The 15,603-nt window shown below is 39.3% G+C and overlaps 1 protein-coding gene across 2 annotated transcripts in view; it reads left to right on the plus strand.

Moving 5' to 3' along the window:
• Positions 1-7,149, plus strand: part of NFKBIZ (NFKB inhibitor zeta) — a 36,191-nt gene extending 29,042 nt beyond the window's left edge. For both annotated transcript variants that reach the window (XM_037142729.2, XM_037142728.2), the window contains exons 4-12: positions 108-211; positions 304-1,082; positions 2,008-2,113; positions 2,494-2,640; positions 2,839-2,902; positions 3,198-3,367; positions 4,257-4,367; positions 4,495-4,662; positions 5,757-7,149. In XM_037142729.2, coding sequence (XP_036998624.2) covers positions 108-211; positions 304-1,082; positions 2,008-2,113; positions 2,494-2,640; positions 2,839-2,902; positions 3,198-3,367; positions 4,257-4,367; positions 4,495-4,662; positions 5,757-5,810 — 1,703 coding nt within the window. In that variant the 3' untranslated portion in view covers positions 5,811-7,149. The remainder of the gene's footprint in view (positions 1-107; positions 212-303; positions 1,083-2,007; positions 2,114-2,493; positions 2,641-2,838; positions 2,903-3,197; positions 3,368-4,256; positions 4,368-4,494; positions 4,663-5,756) is intronic.
• Positions 7,150-15,603: the final 8,454 nt, after the last annotated feature.

Consider the following 15,603-nt stretch of genomic DNA (forward strand, 5'->3'; position numbering starts at 1 on the left):
TATTCATGATGTTATAGGGGCTTTAGAGTGAAATAATATAGCGTGATTATGGGTGAAATTTCCTAGGTAAAATGATCACAGATTCCGTATTTCTTCCTTGTGTATAGAATTGACAAACACGGTGTTACATAGTAGGAAAAGGAAAGGACCTGACTCGCTGTCTGATGGACCAGGTTGCAAAAGGCCAGCTTTGCTGCATACCCAGTTTTTGGTAAATATCTCACTATTTTCCTCTGAATACCTTTTGGAAATTATCCCTGGGATAATTTTGGAAGGAAGGTGCTATTTCCCTTTTCTTTCCAGACACCACCTCAAACGCCAACACCTGCGGAGAGCATGGAAGATGCTCATCACAGTGAGCCCAAACCGGACAGCAGTGCCGATCTGCTTCAAAACATTATCAACATTAAGAACGAATGCAACCCAGTTTCCCTGAATACAGTCCAAGTTAGCTGGGTGAGCCCTGTGGGGGTCCCTCAGAGCTCTCCCCGAGAGCAGTGTCAGGACTTCCATAGAGGGCAGGTCTTCAGTCCACCTCAGAAGTACCAACCGTTCCAAGTCAGCAGCTCCCCGCACATGATGGATCAGGCTTCCATGTACCAGTATTCTCCACAGAACCAGAACGTGCAGCAGCAGCCGCAGCCTTATACCCACAATCCACCTCTGGAATACAGTCCCTATTCCAGAACGTCCCAGTCCCCCAGCTATGAACCCAACGTCTTTGATAACCAAGAACTACAGTTCTGCCCAAACCAAAGTTTTGCATCCCTTCTAAACAGTCATGGGGAATGTGAGAACGTTACTATTCCTGTTCAGACTTCCCCCAGTATTCAGCAACAGCATGATGCCCACGTGCAAAACTTCAGCATGATGCCACACAGTGCCTGTGAGGCCATGGTGGGGCATGACGCAGGGTCTCTGCCGTTAAGCAGTTCGCTGCCATTCCAGAACATTATCGGAAATCCAATGAACACCACACAGTTAGGGAAGTCATTTTTTCAGTGGCAAGTGGAGCAGGAAGAAAGCAAATTGGCAAATATCTCCCAAGACCAGTTTCTTTCAAAGGATGCAGATGGTGACACGTGAGTATCCCTTTAGCTCACGTACCTCATTTGGTGAACTGTACTTGTTACGTGTGGTGGGCAGAGAATTTCTCTATGTGTCCCAAGTCAGACATTAGTAAATGGTTGGCTAATCAAGATGATCATTGTAGGTAGAAATTGCTGTTCAATGATAGTTAATATTTTGAGAAAGAGTTTTTCCTCCTTTTTTTCCCCCCTGGCTGAACAAATTACCTGTTTTAAATTACTAAAAATATGCATCATCTTCGAATGATTAGTTTCAAAAGACCAGCATATACTGTACCTATAGGGAAAAAAACAGATAATGATTAGCTGGTCACGGCAACTGTGAGTTGATTTGTAGATTGAATACTTAACTGTCTTGATATTTTTGTGGCCTTGGGTGAGTTATATAAGTTCTTTGCCTTAGTTTCCTGACTTGTAAAATGATAATACCTCCCTCATAGAGGTTTTTTAAAAAAATTTTTAGGGAGAGGAGAAGAAGGGAGGGAGAAAGAGAGAGAAACATCAATGTGTGAGATGTGTGAGAGAGACATCAATAGGTCGCCTTTCGGAGTCCCCAACCAGGGACCTAGCCCACAACCTTGGGCATGTGCCCTGACTGGGAATTGAACCAGGTACCTTTTGGTTCACAGGCCAGCATTTAATCCACATGAGCAAGGGCATTTGTACAAATATTAAAAGTAATAGGTTTAAAGTGATCATCATGGTGCTTGGCATCCTTTTTTTTTTTCCTTTCTCATAAAGCTAATTCATCCTGTCACAAATCAGATTTATCACCCTTGCAGAAAAGACAGTTTATGCTTCGTAATGTTTTATTTGCATGAACCAACATATTGAGAAAGAGGCTAAAAAAGTATTTTTTTAAAGACAAACTTAGTGAAGTCAGAAGAAATTCACCTCTTTTCCTTTCCTTGTTTCCTAGATTCCTCCATATTGCAGTTGCCCAAGGGAGAAGAGCACTTGCCTATGTCCTTGCAAGAAAGATGAATGCCCTTCACATGCTGGATATTAAAGAGCACAATGGACAGGTGAGCACCTTGACGGAGTGAAATGGCACAGATTCTGTCATCGTGATGAGAATGGCAGCCAGTCTCACATTTATTTACAAGTAGTTTCAGAGCTCAAGACCAAGAGAGTTTAGTTAATATTAACTTTGAGATGTTGACTCTTCGCCACCATCAACCTTGAAGTTATTAACATTAACTTTGTAGTTACTTGACCAAAGACCAACTGGGTATAATAAAGCCACACCCAAAGTTCATTTTAGTTTTCTACTGTTACAGTATCTTACTACTTATTAATAGGATTTTTTTTTCTGTGCAAGTTTTCCCCTCAGTTTATGTTCATATGCCTTGTTATGGTAGTGGTACATGTTTTAAAAATATATTTGTCTTCTGAATGTCCACAGAGTGCCTTTCAGGTGGCAGTGGCTGCCAATCAGCATCTCATTGTGCAGGACCTGGTGAACCTTGGGGCCCAGGTGAACACCACCGACTGCTGGGGAAGAACCCCTCTGCACGTCTGTGCTGAGAAGGGCCACTCCCAGGTGCTACAGGTAAGAGGCAGTGGGCCAGGCTTCCATCACCCTTTGTCACAGGGCTTGAAGTTGGGTTAGAAGGGTTAGAAGTTGGATGTGGGTTGCCTGTTGTAATAATCTATTTTGAGTTGACTTATCATTTCTTGGAATACTAATAGGCAAGTGTTTGTGTAGCTTGTCTCTTGTTAACAGATAATCTGTTTTTAAATTTTGCAGGCAATTCAGAAGGGTGCAGTGATGAGCAGTCAGTTTGTGGATCTCGAGGCAACTAACTATGATGGTAAGCAAATGACAATTTATTGGGTGAAAAGCCATTTATAGAAAGGGTCCATTAGTTCTAAAGGTATATTAAGTTTCATACCAAGAAGGAAGGGAGGTAATTAAAGATAAAATATTCTGTAGATAAAATACAGCAGTAAGATCTGAAGGAGGGATCATTCAGGTTGCCTTCCTAGTTCTTATGGAGCCTTTTCGTATGGGCACGTTAGAGACCATCTGCAAGGTTTGTATTGTAGAACAATTGAAAGGCCGGGTAGTGTGCTTGACCAACCACTGCCTTATTTTAATTTTTCTAGGCCTGACTCCTCTGCACTGTGCGGTCATCGCCCACAACGCTGTGGTGCACGAACTCCAGAGAAATCAACAGCCCCATTCACCGGAAGCTCAGGAGCTTTTACTAAAGAATAAGAGTCTGGTTGACACTATTAAGTGTCTGATTCAAATGGGAGCATCAGTGGAAGCTAAGGTAAATTTACAGCAGAGTTTGGAAATAGGATAGGGGAGAAAAGTGGTTTCAGCAAAGACCAATTCCTAAGTAGAGATTAAAACAATTTTCCCATTTTTTTGTAACGGAGTTGAGTGGCAAAGTATAGGGATAGTTAAGAAGCTTAGATTTTATAAGACTATCTCATCTGCTTTCTTGGCTTACTTTTAATCTTTGGATTATTAAGCATAGGTCGTTTATCTATGAAATAAATAAGTCTTTGAAATGAAAAAAATGCTTGAAATTAATCTTGCTATTTTGGCACCCATTTTCATAGACTGATAATCATGGTGGTGCTTTTTGTAAGGGTTGCTTGAGCTTCCATTTTTTTGTTTTTTTTTTTAATGGAAAGCAGTTTCTTCTCTTCATATTTGAGATTTATTTACCGAGTACCTCCTATGTACAATGCACTGAGTTAGAGGCTCTGGGGAAGAAAATGCCTAAATCATACGCTGTGATTTAGGGTCCTGGGTCCTTTGGGACCTGATTGTCTAATAGAAAAGGTGAGAAGTGTAAATGTAACTAATTATAAGTCTACAAGGTGTCTACCAAGTCTGGAAACATGGGCAAGTACATGATACATGCTTTATTGCATTATATTACACTGCATGATGAAACAGTATAGTCCGTGTTTCTGCATTTTATGGCCACCCTGTATGCAAGGGTAGACTGATAAGAGGCATAAAGGCAAATTAATAGGGAAATAACAGGAATGAGAGATTTCGTGTAGTTTGGGGTTAAGGAAGGCTTTGTGGAGGAAGATACAAAGTGTTCTCCAGGGGTGAGTCAAGTATTTGAGAGACTGGTTGAAAAGCATATTAAGACATGGTGTGTGGACGTTCATGCTTTTTTCCCTCTTGCCTTTGACAAGGATCGTAAAAGTGGCCGCACAGCCCTGCATTTGGCAGCTGAGGAAGCAAATCTGGAACTCATTCGCCTCTTTTTGGAGCTGCCCAGTTGCCTGTCTTTTGTGAATGCAAAGGTACTTTTTGAAAACTTCAGTAACGGCATCAAAGTTAGAACTTTTTTTTACACCACTTTCAAGCTTTTGAGCTGTTTTCATGGGAGTCCCTTTCTTGACAGATGTCATTTTGTCTCTTTGCCCTCAGGCTTACAATGGAAACACTGCCCTGCACGTTGCTGCCAGTCTGCAGTACCGCCTGACCCAGCTGGACGCGGTCCGCCTGTTGATGAGGAAGGGAGCAGACCCAAGCACTCGGAACTTGGAGAACGAACAGCCAGTGCATTTGGTTCCTGATGGCCCTGTGGGAGAACAGGTGAGGGTTACAGAAGCAACAGGAAATGTTTTCAGGCACTGGGTCTGAAATGTCAGGGGCGATAAGGTTGTTCAGGTGGAGGCCAGCTGGTGCTCTTCAGGCAGGTTCTGTCAGTGTTTGTGTCTGTCGGTATTAAATGAGTCAGGATGTGCGGAGTGTTCAGGAAAGTCCAAGGCACATTGTAAGGGCTCCGTACACAGCAGCTCTTACAATTACTTCTATCTCCTAACTGGTACTAATTGAGAAATAGAAGATATTTATGTAATTTAGAACCTTGAACTATTTTATACTTTGAACAGAATTATACTTTACTCATCATATGGTTATATATTTTCTTTGGGGATTGAATAGTTTCACATGATTGAACTTTTCTTGACAATAAGAACTCAATGTTTTAAGAATGTTAGTTTTTTAAGATTTTATTTGTTTATCTTTAGAGGAGAAGGGAAGGAGAGAGGGAAAGAAATATCAATGCATGGATGCCTCTCGTGCATCCCCTGCTGGGAACTGGCCTGCAACCCAGGCATGTGCCCTGACTGGGAATTGAATCGCAATCCCTTAGCTCACAGGCCCGAGCTCAATCCACTGAGCTACACCAGCCAGGGTTTAAGAATGTTGGATATTTTTGATGGAATTTTTCCCTGGAGGAAATGAAGGTGATTGTGCCTATGAGAAGGTCGTGGCATATTGTGATAAACGCAAAATAAAATACATGAAATGCAGTTTAACTTTTTCTTTGATTCACATTCCTCATATGAGCATAATTTTATAGGAACCCACAGAAAGGAGTATATTCACGCCTGTGAATAAGGATCTTACTGAAGCTGATGGAGATTTTCAGCTTCAGATCATTTTAATGGAGGCGCTCTTGCATTCAAAGATTGGTGCTTAACCACCAGTACTCTAACTCCTTTGAAAGGCGTTAGAGTATTTTTTAGGTTACCTTAAAATCTTGACATGTTGCATATATCTTACTCTACTTACAGCTTGACAGGATGGTATAGAGTATGTAAGAGAGTAATGAAACGATAAAGGAAATATGGGGCTTTGTCCATAAAAAATAAACTTACAGATCCTATTTGTTTCCATTCCAGATCCGACGTATCCTGAAGGGGAAGTCCATTCAGCAGAGAGCTCCACCGTATTAGCTCCACTGACCTGGAGCCTGGTGGGCAACACTCACTGTCAGTTAGGCAGTCCTGATATATCTGTACATAGACCATTTGCCCTGTATTGGCAAATGTAAGTTGTTTCTATGAAACAAATATATTTAGTTCACTATTATATAGTGGGTTATATTAAAAGAAAAGAAAACTATTAATTCCTCTTGGCAGATTTTCATATTTCATACCCAGGTATCTGGGATCTCTAGACATCTGAACTTAATATGAATGGTAAAATTAATTTCAATTAATAGTAGCTTTTGGTTAGGAAGAGGCTTTGATTTGTGGCATAAAGCATTACTCAGACAGCTATTGCCGATTTAAAAGCCGGTAAATTGTAAACATTCTTTAAAGAAAAATGAAGGCATTTGGAAGGAAAAAAGAAATCTGGATGTACCGTTGAGGCTTTGTTTTGGTATGTTGCAGTACCTGGTAGTTACTGGCTTGAAAAGTCTCTAGCCATTGGACTAGATGAAAGATACCGTGGTTAAAATTTGATTTGATTTTTCAAGCTGTATATAATGGTTATTTTTGTCTTTTAGAATATTTGTGCATGTTTTGTCATTAACATGGCTGCATTCGAAATGTGTAAATCAATAAAATAGAAAAGAACAAGTAAAATGTCACTATTTTAAAAAATAGCACACATTAAAAGGAGCTCTGGCACCAGCTACAGTCTAGTAGATGAAGCAGATGGAGAACTGTTTCCCTAGGGGCTGACAGATTTCTGTTTAAATTTTAAATATGCTTTCTCTCATGCACTGAAATGAGACATTTGTAGAGATCGCATGTTCTTACAGAGAACACCTCTCTCTGGCTCACTTTCTAGAATTAATAATTCACTTGTTCCGTTAGGAATTTTGTTTTACTGTTATAAAAACAACAAAAAGTCAACATCGAAATGTGTCTCACTGGGTTTCCATGTCAGATAATGACAATGCGCCATGATGTTTCTATATAACCAGAAAAAAGTCCTTTATTTTTTAGTGAAACTTAATTCTGTTAATACTATTTTGCTTACCTCTGGTGTACCCTGAGGAACATACTCGGATTTGATTGCACACTAATTCTTTGTATACATTCGATTTAGTAAAAACTTTTTGTTTTTAGATGAGAAGTTTCACAAGCAACTGACTGATCATTTTTGTAGTTTAAATCCTATTTAAAAAGATAACTTTTGAATTGATCACTTTGTTTGATCCAGTATGTCTTGTGGACAGAAGTTATAGTTATTTGGTATCTGTAAATATGGTTATGAAATGAAACAGTGTTTACACTCATGGAAAAACTCATGCATGATTTAAAATAAACATTAATTCAGTAATACTGTTCGTGTTACGGATGTCCATTTTCTTTTCCTAGGCCCTTGTTTATACTTCCCTAGTTTGAAAAAGTGTAACTAATTACTAATCTAAATACCTTTAACTTAGCTAATACATTTCAATTTGGATTTTTTAGAGAACCTTTTTCCTATAGGTACATAACATCAAAAAAAAAAAACTGCCAAGTTTATAAAGGTATATTAGGTTCTGAAAATATGGAAGTTTAATATTGATCATTTAGATGTTTATATGCTAAAAAAGCTGAAGTCTTTATGAGTTTATTGTTTTATGTTTTATTTTGTGGGCAGTGAGCATAGGAAAAACAATTTGGAGATTACCAGGATCACCCTGAAAGATGTAAACCTGGAAAAGCAGTAAACGGGGTCCTGCTCTTTCCCATTTTGACATGTGAGAACAAACACCAGCACCTCTGTCCTCATCAGTCAGTTTCTGCATATTTCAGTTTTTATAGCCTCTTCAGAATGTGGTGAGTCCCTTCCCTGGGAAAACACCTATGCACATATGTACAGGTGCTGTGTGCAGTATCAGAGACGTCACAGCTACCAGACGTCCACAACTCACAGGTTAAGAATCTACTGTGGTTTCATTTCTTCATATCAAATAAAATTTTTCTTCTTTTCTATAAATACAATCCTGTTGTAAATGCAACTTAATAACCAGAACACTATAAATGATACCCCTAACTGAACACAGATTTATAATAAGCTTTTTCCCAAGTGAGCTTACGTGTTCTCTCCATCAACCTATGTGGTCCCATAATTGAACTATTGTTTAGCAAGCATGTGATTTCATGTGTGTGTGTGCAAAGCTATTTGCAACAGATAATACGAGGCACTCAGACAAAGTACTCATTTTTTATCCTTAAGATGCTCCGTGGGAGATATGACATGCACTTTATTAGATACAATAAAATATGGGAAGAAACAGGTTCAGGGAAGGAATTTATATCCAAATGCAGAGAACTGGGAAATGTCAAGGCAGAGCATTTGAGCTGTGTGTTAAGAAGAGCTGATTCCAATGCTCATCATGGTGGACGGAAAAGTGAAAGACAAACAAAATGGCATGAACTAAGGCAGTAGCATTTTGTAGGAAACCACAGGTTAGTGTTTGCTTAGGATCTGGGTGGCTATTAAGTTTCATCTTACATTCCACCTTTGACTGATAGTTGCTCCGGCCCGCGGAGCAATCAACTGGGGCTCGACCACCTACCTAGAACAAATGAGTTGGGGGGACAAGAGGCGCGAAGATTGGCAGCAAGACAAAAGATTCTGATCAAGCTGCAAACTTTATTTTTCCGAACTGGGTATATATATAGGGGGGGGAGGGAGAGGAAGGAGATTAGGTTGCTTGCTATTGGCTAGCTTGAGACGAAGAAGGGCCCGCTTATTGATTACTTGGGTGCCACTGGTACTCGTGGACACCTCATGTGCCTGTAGCTGATTGGCTTGTGGAGCGCATGCACACCTCATGTACCTGTAGCCGATTGGCTTTGTGGAGCGCACAGGTTCCTGTAATCAATGCAAAGTTTTTAGCTAGAAGCCAGGTGTAAGGTTCCCAACAGATAGTAGTCTCATGAGTCTCATAGGTATGTCCAACCTGTGGCCTGTGGGCCGCATGTGGCTGAGGATGGCTATGAATGAGGCCCAACACAAAATCGTGAATTTACTTAAAAACAGATTTTGTCGTGATTGTGTGTTGCAGTGTGTTTAATATGTGGCCCAAAACAACTCTGCTTCCATTGTGGCCTAGATACGCCAAAAGGTTGGGCACCCCTGATAGGGTTAGCAGGAGAGTGCTGTGACTGATGAGCAATATCTGCCTCACAGTTATGGGGGTGGCACTTGATGGAACACATTAAAGAACGAGGCCCCCACAGAAACCAAGGCTATGTGGTCATTGCTGCAACCTCGATGCCTAGCACAGTATAGGAGCTCATAAATACTGGTAAAATGGATGCATGGATGGATGGAAGCCAGTCCTGATGGGAATCACCTTTCTGGGGTAAGTGTGTTTCTAGCCAGAGTTATATTTTTATGAACTAATGAGTATCATAGTTCTGAATTTAGCCATATAATTTCATAATGACATCAGTGATGTTAATGAAGTTGGGCAGAGTTGTACTCTTTAAAAATTCAGGCAGTTCCTCTGCAAAGGACTGACTCTAGATACTATGGTATTTCACTAAGGAATTCCCTGAAGTGTCAGAGACCAAATCATCAGCTTTATTTGTTAATTAAGTCAGTAACATTTAATATCTTTTCTATATTTTCACTTAATTAGGAGTGGAGAATTTTCTGAAACTCCTATAGCATTTTATAAATGCCAACTTCTTAAATTCAGTACCACTGACTTCCATTTTCTGATAACATTAGTTCCGTATTAACCATGACCTCAGGGAAAAATCAACTCAGCCACTGGCTAAGTTTTCAGCGGTCCCACTGAGTTCAGGCCTCACAGACTGCTGGTGTTTTGTTTTTTCTGCTGGGGCCCTGGATTTGTCCTTGAGAGGAAGGGAGGGACCATCTAATTCATCATCAGAGGCCCTGCTCCTAGCATAGTATCTGACATAGAGTAGGTATTTAGTAATTCTTCTTAAATTGTTTTCAAGTTATTTTTTTAACTTTTTGAATCAGAACTATTTATTTATTTACTTACTTATTGTTGTTCTAATAGAGTTGTTTCAGTTTTCCCCTTTTGCTGTCCCCTGCCCCACCCATTCCCCTCACCATGTTCCTGCCTTCCACAGTCAGTCACCACCCTGTTGTCCATGTCTCTGGGTCATTTATACCTGCTCCTCGACTAGACCCTTCCACTTCTTTCCCCTCTTATCTCCTCACTCCGCTCTGGTGGCTATTAGTCTGTTCCTTGCTTCCATGCCTCTGGGTCTATTTTGCTTGTCCATTTGTTTTGTTCATTAGGTTCCTCCTATAGGTGAGATTACATGGTATTTCTTTCACCACCCGGCTTATTTCACTTAACATAATACTCTCCAGTTCCATCCATTCATTCACAAAAGGTAGGAGTTCCCCTTTTTTCCTGCCGCATAGTATTCCACTGTGTAAATGTGTACCATCCTTTTCCATCCACTCATTTACTGAGGGGTACTTAGGCTGTTTCCAGCACTTGGCTATTATAAAGTTGCTATGAAAATAGGGGTGCATAGTTTCCTTTCAATTGGTGTTTCAGGATTTTTAGGGTATAACCCTGGCAGTGGAATTGCCAGGTCAAAAAGCAGTTCCATTTTTAGCTGTTGGAGGAAATTGAGAAAAATTCCATACTATTCTCCACAGTGGCTGCACCCGTCTGCATTCCCAGCAGCAGTGCACTAGGGTTCCCTTTTCTCCACGTCCTTGCCAGCAGTTGTTGCTTATTGATTTGTTAATGATGACCATTCTGACTGCTGTGCAGTGGTAGTTCATTGCGGTTTTAATTTACATCTCTCCTGATGGCTACTAATGCTGAGCATCCTTTCATATATTTCAGGGCTCTCTCTATGTCTTCTTTGGAGAAGTGTCTGTTCAGGTCTTTTGCCCATTTTTTGATTGGATTGTTTATCTTTCTGGTGTTGAGTCATATGGGTTCTTTACATATTTTGGAGATCAAACCTTTGAAGTATCATTGGCAAATGTTTTTCCATATGTTTTCATCCCTTTTCATTTTGATGATGTGTTCTTTAGCTGTGCAGGAGCTTTTTAATTTGGTGTAGTCCCACTTGTTTATTTTTTCCTTTATATCCCTTGTCCTAGAGGATATGTTGATGAAAATATTGCTGCATGAGATATCTGAAATTTTCTTGCCTATGTTTTCCTCTGGGATTTTTATGGTGTCATGGCTTATGTTTAAGTCCTTTATCCATTTTGAGTTTAATCTGTTGTATGTTGTCAGTTGGTGGTCTAATTACATTTTATGCATGTATCAATCTAGTTCTCCCAACACCATTTTTTGAAGAGGCGATTTTTACTCCATTTTATGCTCTTGCTCCCTTTGTCAAATATTAATTGACCATAGAGACAGGGGTTTATTTCTGGGCTCTTAATTTTGTTGCATTGGCGTATGCCTCTGTTTTTATGCCAGTACCATGCTGTTTTGATTACTATAACCTTGTATAGTTTGAAATTAGGTATTGTAGCATGATACCTCCAACTTTGTTCTTCTTTCTCAAGATTGTTGTGGCTATTTGGGTTCTTCTGTGGTTCCCAATACATTTTAGAATAATTTTCTCTAGTTCTGTGAAAAATGCCATTGGTATGTTTATAGAGATCGCATAGAATCTGAAAGTTATATGGATATGTTAATAATGCCAATTCTTCCTATGAGCATTGTATATGCTTCCATTTATTTGTGTCTTCTTTGATTATTTTCTTCAGTGTCTTATAATTTTCCAAGTACAGGTCTTTATCTCCTCAGTTAAATCTATTCCTATGTATTTTATTGATTTATTTTTTTGATGCAATTGTAAATGCAATTATTTTCTTAGGTTCTCTTTCTGACAGTTCAGTATTGGTGTATAAAAATGCAACAACTTTCTGAATATTGATTTTGTAAACTGATGCTGTACTGAATCCATTTATCACTTCTGATAGTTGTGGTTTTTTGTGGAATCTTTAGTATCATATCATCTATAAATAATGACAGTTTTAGGGTTTTTTTATTTCCAGTTTAGATGCTGTTTAATTGTTTTTCTTATCTGATTGCTATGGCAGGTACTTCCAATGCTATGTTGAATAAAAGTGGGAAAAGTGGACATCCTTATCTTATTCCTGATCCTAAGGAAAATGCTTTTAGCTTTTTCCCGTTGAGAATGTTGGATTTCTCAACATCATTGGTTTCTTATATATTGCCTTTGTAATTTTAAAATATGTTCACTCTATTCCCATTTTGCTGAAGGTTGTTTTTTTTTAAATCATAAATGGATGCTGGATTTTGTAAACTGCTTCTGCATCTATTGATATGATCCTATGATTTTTATTCTTCATTTTGTTTATGTGAAGTAACATGTAAATTAATTTGTGCACATTGAACTGACCTTGCATCCCAGGAATAAATTTCATTTGATCATGGTATATGATCTTTTTAATGTATTGCCAATTTTGGTTTGCTTATACTTTGTTGAGGATTTTTACATATATGTTCATGAGGAATATTGGCGTGCATGCATATGTGTGTGTGTCTGTGTATTGTAAAATGTCTGGTTTTAGAATCGGGAATGCTGGCTTTATAAAATGAACTTGGGAGCCTTTTCTTCTCTTAATTTTTTTTCAGAATAGATTGAGAAGAATTGGTGTTAGTTATTTAAATGTTTCGTAAAACTCACTTGTAAAGTCATTTGGTTCAGGACTTTTATTTGAGGTTTTTTTCTTATATTACTGATTTGGTTTTGTTAGTAGTAAATGGTCTGCTTTTGTTTCTTCTGGATTTGGTGTTGGAATATTGTATGTTTCTAGGAACTTATCCATTTCTTCCAGATTATCCAATATGTTAGCATTGAATTGTTCACAGTGTTTCCTTATAATCCTTTGTATTTCTGTGATATCCATGGCTTATAGGAGTAACTTTGCCTGCAAGCCCCCCCCATCCACCACAGATGAAAATGAAACTACCAAGACATGATCTGCTTGGGGAGGAGAGGTGGTCAATCTCTCAGGGGAGAAAGACCAAGAACCTCTTCTTCAATGGCTTTTATTAGGTTGTAATACACAGGAATACAGGTAAAGCTCATCAATCAATGTCAGGTGGCAAGGATCAAACAATAGATAACATTTCAAAGAAATCTGAGGGCTTAATCTGAGTCAGTGTCAGGTAAGGGGGTTGCAAAAATTTTGGGAAACATAATCATTTCCTGCTCAAACCCTTATCATATGAATGAAAGCACTCTTTGCAAAGCAGGCTTCACAGGACTTTAGGAAGTCTTTCTTATGCCCAATCACCCCGGAACCCACTCTAGCCATCAAAGGGCTGTACCACCTTTCCAGTCATGGGTTTTTAGGCTTAAGTGGATTAGAGCCAGGAAGCGCTTCTCCCAGATGGAAATGGGAACTCAGCCTATGTCAGAAAACCAGGGGGTGGGGGGGTGGGGGAGGGGGGCGGGAGGGGGTGAGGGTCCATCACCCCCCCTCTTTGCTGCAGCCCCCTGAGTCCTTCCTTGAGGGCCTCCCAAGTGATTGTGTCTGGCTTAGGTTGCCCCTCCTCTGAGGGGTCTTACCCATCACTGACTAACCAACCAAGTGTTGGGATCAGAGATGGATGAAGCAGAAGCAGAAGCAGCACTGCTGCCAGGGAGATAAGCTTTGTCTCCTTAGTGGCTCACATTCCAGAGGTCCCTCACTCAGCCTTATCCATGGGGGCAGTTACAACTCCTGAAACCAGGCAGAGTGGTTCCCAACACATGTCCACTTCTCTTTCACTTATTCTTTTATTTGGGTCCTCTCTTTTTTTCTTTTTGAGTCTGTTTGGTTTATCAATTTTGTTGATCTTTTTAAGGAGCCAGCTCTTGGTTTTATTAGTCTTTTGTATTTTTTTTAATACTCTATTTCATTTATTTCTGCTTTGATCTTAATTATTTCCTTCCTTCTATTCACTTTGGGCCTTGTTTATTCTTTTCCAAGTTCCTTTAATTCTGAAGTTAGATTGTTTATTTGAACTTTTTCTTGTTTTCTGAGATAGGGCTGTAATGCTATGAATTTTCCCCCTAGGATTGCTTACACTGTATCCCACAGAATTTTGATTGTTGTGTCCTCATTTCCATTTGTTTCAAGGTAGCTTTTGACATCTTCCTTGATCATGTTGTTAACCCATTCATTGTTTAGTAGCATGTTATTTAGCCTCCATGTTTTCATGTGTTTTTTCAGTTTTTTCTTGTAATTGATTTCTACTTTTATACCATTGTAATTAGAGAATATGCTTGATATCAGATCAGTCTTCTTAAATTTATTGAGACTAGTTTTGTGTCCTGCATGTGGTTTACCCTAGGAAATATTTCATGTGTACTCGAAAAGTATGCATATTCTGCTGCTTTGGGGTGAAATACTCTGAAAATTTACATGTATCTAGTCTAATGTTTCCTTTTTGATTTTCTGTCTGGAACCTCTATCCATTGATGACAATCCCTTTATCATTATGAAATGTTTTTCTTTGTTTCTTTTTTGTTTGTTTGTTTGTTTGCTTTTTAAAAAATTTTTTAAATTGATTATGCCATTACATTTGTTCTATTTCCCCCCCTCCGTTCCCCTCCACCCTGCACACCCCTCTCCCAACATTCCCCCTCTTTAGTTCATGAACACCTGTCTCAAGTTCTTCAGATTCTGTATTTCCCCTACTATTCTTACCCTCCCCCCTGTCTATTTTCTATCTACTGTCTATGCTACTTATTTTCTGTACCTTCTCTCCCCTTCTCCATCTCCCACTCCCCTGTTGCTAACCTTCCATGTGATCTTCATTTCTGTGGTTCTGCTCCTGATCTAGCTGTCCTCTTAGTTTGCTTCTGTTTTAGGTGTGGTTGTTGATAACTGTGAGTTAGCTGTCCTTTCACTGTTCATCTTTTTTATCTTCTTTTTCTTAGGTAAGTCCCTTTAACATTTCATATAATAAGGGCTTGGTGATGATGAACTTCTTGAATTTGATCTTATCTGAGAAGCACTTTATCTGTCCTTCCATTCTAAATGAAAGCTTTGCTGGATAGATCAATCTTGGATGTAGGTCTTTGGATTTCATGAGTTGGAATACTTCTTTCCAGCCCCTTCTTGCCTGTAAGGTCTCTTTTGAGAAATCCGCTGACAGTGTGATGGGAAGTCCTTTGTAGGTGACTGTCCCCTTATCTCTTGCTGCTTCTAGGATTCTCTCCTTCATTTTAATCTTGGCTAATATAATGATGATGTGCCTTGGTGTGTTCCTTCTTGGGTCCAACTTCTTTGGGACTCTCTGAGCTTCCTGGATTTCCTGGAAGTCTATTTCCTTTGCCAGACTGGGGGAGTTCTCCTTTATTATTTGTTCACATAAGGTTTCCATTCGTGACTGTTCCTCTTCCCCTTCTGGTACTCCTATAATTCGAATGTTGGAATGTTTAAAGATGTCCTGGAGGTTCCTAAGCCTCTCCTCTTTTTGAATTCTTGTTTCTTCATTCTTTTCTGTTTGGTCATTTTTTCCTTCCTTCTGGTCTACTCCCTTGATATGAGTCTCAGTTTCTTTTCCATTACTATTGGTTTCCTGTGCATTACCATTCATTTCAATTAGTTTAGCCTTCATATGTTCCTCTAATTTGTGACTAAAATCAACCAGTTCTGTGAGGATCCTGATCACCAGTGTTTTGAACTGTGCATCTGAAAGGTTTGCTATTTCTTCATTGCTTAGATTTATCAGCTCTGGGGCTCTGAATTGTTCTTGAGCCATGTTTTTATCTGTTTGTGCCTGTTATGTATGAGGAGTGGAGCCTTAGTTGT

Source organism: Artibeus jamaicensis, unplaced genomic scaffold (genome assembly GCF_021234435.1).
Source record: "Artibeus jamaicensis isolate MK-2021 breed Jamaican fruit bat unplaced genomic scaffold, CSHL_Jam_final contig_3126, whole genome shotgun sequence".
Lineage (NCBI taxonomy): Eukaryota > Metazoa > Chordata > Mammalia > Chiroptera > Phyllostomidae > Artibeus > Artibeus jamaicensis.